At 35.2% G+C, this 8,671-nt stretch overlaps 2 protein-coding genes across 3 annotated transcripts; one reads left to right on the forward strand and one right to left on the reverse strand.

Moving 5' to 3' along the window:
• Positions 1-2,555: 2,555 nt before the first annotated feature.
• Positions 2,556-7,265, forward strand: LOC140964247 (DEAD-box ATP-dependent RNA helicase 53, mitochondrial-like). 2 transcript variants are annotated; one of them, XR_012172851.1, is made up of 8 exons: positions 2,556-2,991; positions 3,492-3,619; positions 3,727-4,138; positions 4,305-4,403; positions 4,550-4,774; positions 5,265-5,426; positions 5,586-6,177; positions 6,215-6,338. XR_012172851.1 is itself a non-coding variant. In XM_073423862.1 (8 exons), exons 1-7 carry the CDS (start codon positions 2,641-2,643, stop codon positions 6,087-6,089), a joined length of 1,881 nt encoding a protein of 626 aa, XP_073279963.1. In that variant the 5' UTR covers positions 2,558-2,640; the 3' UTR covers positions 6,090-6,100; positions 6,394-7,265. The 2 variants fall into 2 exon arrangements, 1 of the variants encoding a protein (XP_073279963.1); XM_073423862.1 differs by lacking the exon at positions 6,215-6,338 and adding an exon at positions 6,394-7,265 and having other exon boundaries at positions 2,558-2,991; positions 5,586-6,100.
• Positions 7,059-8,213, reverse strand: LOC140964594 (F-box/kelch-repeat protein At3g23880-like). Its single transcript, XM_073424458.1, has one exon. The coding sequence runs from the start codon at positions 8,211-8,213 to the stop codon at positions 7,059-7,061; it is 1,155 nt and encodes a 384-aa protein (XP_073280559.1).
• Between the last annotated feature and the right edge of the window lie 458 nt (positions 8,214-8,671).

The following is an 8,671-nucleotide window of genomic DNA, read 5'->3' on the forward strand; positions in this document are numbered from 1 at the left end:
TTCAATTTGTGATAACAATACAGTAATTCACAAGTTCATTGACTAGAAAATAATAAAACTTTCAATTTATTGTTTGCAGGAAGAAGACACAACAATATGATGTGCAAATGTGTCAAAATCTCAATAATGTAGAATGATCTATGATATTCTATTAGTGTTGTTAATCTAGGGACATGTTGTTTTAATATATAGAGTGTCTCTTGGTTCAAAAAGGTTTGAAGATATCACCAAATGACACATATGGAATTAAATTCTATCAGAAAACTTACAGAAGGTGTACGTCATTTCGTGAAACAACACTACAAATGCTATTTTTCGGATGCCTCTTACATATTTGGGTCCAATTCAATCACAACTTTAAGTTAAAACCTTAGTTTACTCTAAAGTTTTGTTTTTAAATATATATATTTTGTATATTTTAAATATTGGTTTATGATTTGAAGTTTCAATAAAAAATAACAAAATCAACGCTAGTGTTGAATACTATTTCATTAAGAATATTTTGTCTCAATTTTGGTGTATATGAAAACCGGCAATCTTCACACAAAATATAACTTCTAACTTTTGATAACAACACAATAAATCACAAGTTTAATAACTATAAATTTATATAAACTTTCAGCTTATTGTTTGCAAACAAAGGCACGCCAATATTATATGCAAGTGCATGTCGCCTGAATAATCATGTAGAATGGTCTATGATATTCTATTGGTATTGTTAATTTAGGAACATTATGTTTCAATATATGTGGTGTCTCTTGGTTTAAAAGATCTGAAAAAACCATCAATTGACACAATTAGAATAAATTTGTATAAAAAAACTCGCAGAAGGTACACATCATTTCGTAAAAGAACACTCCAAACGTCATTTTTTCTGTCGTCTATTGCATACTTGAGCAAATGCCCAAATAGCAGCGCGAGCTCCCAAAAGGAGGTGCCCCGAGCCCCCAACGCTTCCTTTGTTGTGGGATTCATCCAGGCAACACCATGAGCATTGGGGCACCCCTACTGCCTGAGAATTTCTCAGACAAGTTTTAGGCACTGATTTTTCATTTTGTCAAGTTTTAATCATCTTTTTTGCTTAATTTCAATTCACTAAACTTAAAATTTTCCAAATTAAATGTACTCGAATTTTGTCTATCCAAGCAATTCAAAGAAGCATTTGGATTTATGGATGTCAAGTTAAATATTTCAAATCCATAATAACTAATTAAGACATTGGTTAGACTCCAAACCCACTTGATAACAGATTTCAAATAATTATTATTTTAGTTATTGTAGTGAAAAACATATTCATCGCAACATGAAATCACTTCAATGATTTCTTCAAATATTTAATCAAATCAAAATTCTTAGAGAAAACGCAACTCTAATGAATTTGAAAATTTATCATCTCAAATTCACCGCCGAAGTTTTAGTCACATGCTGTAAAATTTTGTCTCTACTCCCAATTTTCACTTGCTTTTTATTCAACCACTTGAATTTCGAAAACCGAAATTCACAGTTTACACATTCGTTTTGATTTAACTGATTTTGTTAATTCATTAATTAGAGTATCGACTTGAATGTACAAAATTAATTTAAAAACCTTGGAAAATTAATGTTTCCACGCGCGACACCCATTTCCCCTTTAATTATTGCTATCATTATTTTTATATCTTAAATTTAGTTAACTGTATAAATTATATAAATTACTATAGTAATGGAAGATTTATTATTATTATGTAATAATCCTATAAAAATTAAGTTTAAGTGAAAAAGGTATACTTTGAAAATGGAATAAAAATAAAACTAAAATACTTAAAGGGATCATTATATAATTAGAAAATGAAATGTTAAAAAATAAGTAGTTCTAAAGCAGACGAATTGAAATATTTATTTATACACCTAAAAAAAGCTATTCAATTTAAAATATCGTTACCGATAACAGTCTAAAATTATATATATCCAACAAAAGAGTCAACCAATGCAATAAATAAAAAATAATCCAACCATATTTTTATTGAATGGTATAATAAGCCATTTCAAAAGAGAAAAAATGAACCTTTTTATACTACTCTCTCGCCTCGACGAAGAATATTCCTATATTTGACCAAGGAAAAATTATTTTTTCTTCTCGTAGTTTACATTCGTAATTTTGGTCTTCTGTTTTAATATTAAGTTATGCATCATATCTTTAAATTTTTTTGACGATTGTTTTAATAATTTATTTTGCAGTTTAGTGTTTTTGTATGCAAATGTTTACACGACACTTGATACATCACTGTCACGTCGACGACACGTGGAAAATGAATAAATTAATCTTTAAAAAAATGAATAAATTGAAGAAAAAAAAGATACCAGGTTAGAACTAAATGTCTATGATACGAGGATGTTAAAAATATAGAAAAGTAAATCAAATGATAGAAAAAATAAGAATATATAATCTTATCACATATCACTTGCAAGTCAAAGTGCCATGTGCGTACTAAATCAATCAAGAGTGAAAAATGATTTGTTTGGGTGTTTTTGTCATTTCACATCGAAAATATCCAACGGCCGAAGGGGTTTTATTTGCTTCGTCCTCAATAAACCCTAGCAAAACCCTCTATTGGGTTTATTCATTCCTTTTTACCGTGACAGCTTTAATAAATTCAAGAAATGGGTAGCCTCCTCATGCTCAGGAGATCATCATCTTCTACTTCATCGAAGAGGTTGGCTCTCACCGCTCTCGGCCATTTCTTCGCGGAGAAGAAACCACAGTCTTCGTCAAATGCCTTCATTTCTCCGCAGATTCCCGCTGCCATAGCTCTCCCTAAGGCTTCGTCGTTTTTTCAGTTAATCCGTAGGGAAATTCATACTGGCCGGGCTTTGTGGGCGGAGTGTGCCATCGCTGACTTATCCGATGACGGGCCCGCTGATGATGGGCTTGAGATTTCCAAGCTCGGGATATCGCAGGAGATTGTCTCGGCCTTGGCTCGGAAGGCTATTAATAGGCTTTTCCCCATTCAGGTAAACTTGATAGTTTCAAGAAGGGATGGAGTTTCATAATTTTTCTAACATTTGGCTCTAAAATTTCGTTCTTCCGGACCTTTAGGCCTTGGGTGCCCCCTAAAAATGAAGGGGATGTGATACTTAAAGCACGATAAAAAAAAGAATAGAACTTTGATGATAATGGAGAGAAGGGGCTGCTAGGAAGCAACCGATCTTACCCACTAGTTTGAGACTTTGAGCTGAAATGTAGTCTGTTTTCGTCTTTCTTTTTTCTTGTTTTTTTCCTTGAACTTTTGGGGTGATGAAATATGAACTAAATTGTTAGTGTGTTTGAATTCATAAATTGGAATTGAAAAGAAGGGATTAGCATTTGAGTGGAAATAACCTAGTGGACAATAGATTTTACAAGTTATGTTTTTCCTTTGGGTTGCCCTTTCTTTTGTATGTCATCTCTTAAAGTGGTTGCTCTTTTCAATTTATGAATCAGATGATATTTTTTTATTCGTTGGCAATTGTAGAGGGCTGTTTTGGAACCTGCTATGCAGGGGCGCGACATGATTGGCCGAGCAAGGACGGGAACTGGGAAGACTCTAGCTTTTGGAATTCCCATCATGGATAAAATACTTCGATACAATGAGAAGCATGGGTCGGTTATATGTGATGAAAATTTTGAGTGTTTCAGTTTGTGTTAATTGATTTAGAATCATCAATTGTTCGAGGCTAAATCTTCTGTTTATGCTTATTGTTATTCAGGCAGGGTCGGAATCCTTTGGCACTTATATTGGCTCCTACCAGAGAACTTGCTCGGCAAGTGGACAAAGAGTTTTCCGAGTCTGCTCCAAAATTAGATACTCTATGCGTCTATGGTGGTGTGCCGATTTCTCGCCAAATGAGTTCTCTTGACCATGGTGTTGATGTGATTGTTGGCACTCCTGGCCGTGTCATTGATTTGATTAAGCGTGGTGCTTTAAATCTGTCAGAGGTGCAGTTTGTTGTCCTTGATGAAGCTGATCAAATGCTTAATGTGGGATTCGCGGACGACGTTGAGGTTATCTTGGGATATATTACGCAGAAGCATCAAACCTTGATGTTTTCAGCTACAATGCCAAATTGGATTTTGAGACTCACGCAGAAGTTTTTGAAAAACCCAGTTACCATTGATCTTGTGAGATGAAGACTCTGTTCGTTTGTATTGCATTTTTTTTGGTTGCTTTGAGCGAGTTCTAAAGCTAGCATTTTTGGATTACTTCCAGCACTTTTTTATATTATTATTATTATTATTTTAATTTTTTTTATCTTCACTTGAATTTATTGTTTGCAACTGTGTACAGGTGGGAGAATCTGATCAGAAGTTAGCAGATGGGATTTCCTTGTATGCGATTACGGCCGACAATCGCGAGAAACCAGCTATCATTGGACCTTTAATAACAGTATGAAAATAGATCTTCAATCGACTGACCATGATTGACTGGATATTTGTTCTGGCAACTTCATTTACTCTGGTGTTTATTTAACTTTATTAAGAGGCTATTATCATCTGAAGTCAAAATCTTTTATTCTTGATATCGGATTCCAGGAACATGCAAAGGGAGGTAAATGTATTGTTTTCACACAAACCAAGCGTGATGCTGATCAATTGGCATGTGCTATGCAAAGAAACTTTAAGTGTGAAGCATTGCATGGTGATATTTCACAGAACCAAAGGGAAAGAACTTTATCTGCTTTTCGAGAAGGGCGTTTTAATACTTTAGTGGCTACTGATGTCGCTGCCCGTGGCCTTGATGTACCCAATGTTGATCTGGTGATTCTTCTTTCTATACTTATATGTGCTTGTTTACTTGTTTATGGTGCATTCTTTTTGTAATCATAGGTTATTACACAGAGAAAATGGACAAAATACATTATTTTCCATTTTCTACTGTCTAATTTTAACTTTTTATATCCATAGTTATAAATGAGCTCAATTAGATTTCAGTTACAGTTGTGGCGTTCCTATACTATATGAATGTTTTTAATGCTTGAAAAGAGACCTTTAGCATGATTTTTGATAGGAATCATCATTAGTTTACGAGTGTTAACTGACTACAGTTTTGTGGCTCTTTTGGCAATTAACTTACTGAGCCTTCTATCTTCATTATATGAGGTAACTAATGTTTGTGATGCATCCTATAATTTAAATCCTGTATCATCTAAAGCATAGTAGTGGTGATACCCCTAGTAGAGGCAGCTCAAGTCGTTTCCTTTCTTTGTTCCTAGAACTGGGGTTAAAATGGATGGGTTATTCTGGTCAGGTGATACATTATGAACTCCCAAACTCTTCAGAGATTTTTGTTCATCGGTCTGGGAGAACCGGTCGTGCTGGGAAGAAAGGCAGTGCAATTCTTATATATTCTTCACACCAATACAGGGAAATTAAGGGTATAGAGCGCGAAGTTGGATGCCGGTTCGTTGAGGTAAGTTGTCAGTTATGTATACTTAAAATTATAAGAGGCGTGTCTCATATGTGGTATCTGACACCCAAACTTTCAGATCTGCCGAAGAAGTCTAGTTATTAATCGCTTGCATGTTGGTTTGATCACATGACTAAATTCTTTACAATTTGCCCATGTTAGCTTCCAAAAATAGCTGTTGATGCTGGAGCCTTGGACATGTGCGGTGGAATGGATCGTGGTGGTCGTTTTGGTAATATTGGAAGTATGGGAGGTGGTCGACGTGATTCTGGATTTGGACGTTCTGGTGGTTTTGGCAATTCTGGCAGTTTTGGTAGTCCTGGTGGTGGCCGTTTTGGTGGGAACGCTGGTTCTTATGGTGGTGGTCGTGCTGGGGGATTTGATTTAGGACGTTCGGGAGGATCTGGATCTGGTGGACATGGTTCTGGCCGCTCTGGCAATTTCGGCAGTTTTGGGTCTGGCCGTTCAAGTGGTTTTGGAGAGCTAGGCGGCTCAGATCGTAACAGCGGTTTTGGAAATTTTGGTGGTTCTAGTCGCTCAAGTGGTTTTGGGGATTTGGGTGGATTTGGCAGTTCACAATCTGGGCAGAATCGTGTAAGCCGTGTCGGTGCTTTTTCTGATGAAAATAAAGATGATAATCAGAATACGGGGAGGAGATTCTTTTGATGCAATCGAAGGTAAGTTTTTAAATATCTACATATCATATGGCTTGCAAGATCTCTCAGGCTTGAGAGAAAATTTGTGTAAGCTTATTGTTTCCTATAAAAAAAAAAAAATTGTGTCAGCTTCAGTCACTTTTGAGACTTATTTTTTTTACAATTTATCAACGTGATTATTATTTAGTCATTTTTTTTGTAATTTTGTATGTGGTTTATATTAATTGATTTTGAATATCACCGTTGTTGTTTATATTTATGTGTTCCTGTTATTGTTTTTAATGAGATGGCATGTGTTCATGGAATTTCTGTAGACGGTGCAAACTCCATACTAGTAAAGACTAAAGGTTGCTTTTGAGGACTGGACTTTGTCTGGTGATTTGCCATCTCGAATCCACCTTCAGACGGGTCTTACTTTGGTTCCAACCAGTCATTCCAACTACCTTGATGGTACTGTTCATAATCTTTTTAATCGAAGAAAGTTGCTTCCATTGTGGTTTAGGAAGGGCTCTTACATGTAATTTTGTTATAACCACCGAGGTTCTTGTTTTTAATCAATTATATCTGCTAGTGCCAGTCAAGCTTGGAATGACATCACAGGAAACAAAAATAGTCCATGCTTCAGAATATATACGAAGAGAGAGTGATTGATGTAGGACGACATATCTAATGATTATTATTCCAACAAGTATGGGCTTTGCTGTGTTGGTTTTTGTTGTGCAAGCGTTTGCGCTGAATCTTTATCAAGTTGTCATTTTCACTTCATATGGGATAGTTCACATAAGTAGGATATAAATATTTTCTATGGTATAAGATTTAATTTCTTGTTCATTTACCCGAATAATGAACCTGAAGATACAAGATTCCTTCGGTGACTCATTATGTGTCACCCTTGAAGATTACGAAGAAGATTGTAGAAAAGCAGACGTCTGAAATTGTATGGCACTGCAAATCCATAACGAATAAAAGGGAAATCGAATTACAAATCTGCTCGAACTTGGTTCGCTGGAAATAGGCTCTCTTTATGAACGATAACCTCCAATCTATTTCTTTTCCCTTGATGTCCGAGATTCTTGATTTCTTTGTTACGAGGATTATAAAGAACCAACTCGCCACTGCTACTTTCCAGGATCCATTCCCCATCATTCCAAAATCCCAATGGCCTATGAATTCTTGGAAGAGGGCCGATACTTGACACCTTAGTCCAAGAACTTGCAGCACCTGTTAAGTTATCCAGTAACCATATGTTTAAAGTTTTATCAACTTGCTTGATAGGATACACAATCAAAGCAATTGATTCTTTTAGGGGGAAAATTGCTCTTGTAATCCTGTCTACTCCTCCCAAAGCGTCAATCCCCGACGGCAAAGGCACTGTTTCAAAGATTTCTAGGCTCATATTGAACGAAAGTATCACTTCAGTACTCCTTTCTTGAGCCCACCAACAAAAGGTTTCATTCTTGTAAACCATACTCCATGTGTTATAGTACATAATATTTGCTGGCATGTCACTGCCATGTTTCTTCCATGAATTTGTCTTTGAAGAATATATCTCAACTTGATTAATTAGGCGACTCTCATGAGACACACAGAATAAGATCTGTATGAGTTTTAAATCATTCGTGAAGGGATCAAAACCTATTCCAAGATCATCACCACGTATTCTGGCATCAGAAGGACGTGATACTTGTGATGCAAACAATATTTTTAGATCTCCAATAACTGGATTCCATAAAACAATATTATCATGAAAACCGTATAAAGCAACAATGCCATTACAAGGGCCTATCAATCTAACATGGCCGAACGTGTCATTAAAAAATGGAGGAAATTCTCGATCAGCGAAAGTCTCATCTCCATCATTTTTCAACAATGAGATGACTCTTTCATTTGTAGTATTGTCACGTTTAATGACAAGTAAATGATCTCTTTCTTTAGAGGACAAATATTTATAATGTTTAGTAATGAAAATAGGATCTCTAACAAGGACATACCATGATTTGCACACACATCTGAATCTGATCAACGATTTTACTGGCAATCTTGATAAAATTTCTATGATTACATCTTCTGATAAGTTCATAGCCAAAAATCTCTCTTGCACAATCTTTCGATTTTTCCGAGATGTTATGTTCATTACTTTGACTTCACTTCCATTTTAATCCTTAGTGAAGGGATAGATAGAGCGTAATTGAGAAACAAACCAAACTACCTTGCAAATTCTAAACCTTCCACATATTTAGCATTTTCCTTGGAATATGGAGGACCTTGAAGCATGCACATCTTTAGAACTGAAAACGAGAAAAATACGCAATAGTACCTTCATATCATTCATAATAAAATGGTAAATGAGACCAAAAAAAATCATTCGACCACGTATCTTTAAAATCACAACATTCAAAATAATAATAAAGGGTCCATTTTTCACAAACTACTATTTTGTTCATTTTTTAAAAGGTTTTATGTATTACTACTAATATTTACATTGCTGGTTGTTGGGGACATGCATATACGAATATGGGCTAATGTTTATATGTAACCAATAGTTACTTGGCAAAATAAATATCGAGTATCATTTGAATTAGGATTTGGATC

Source organism: Primulina huaijiensis, chromosome 18, assembly GCF_012295235.1.
Source record: "Primulina huaijiensis isolate GDHJ02 chromosome 18, ASM1229523v2, whole genome shotgun sequence".
NCBI lineage: Eukaryota > Viridiplantae > Streptophyta > Magnoliopsida > Lamiales > Gesneriaceae > Primulina > Primulina huaijiensis.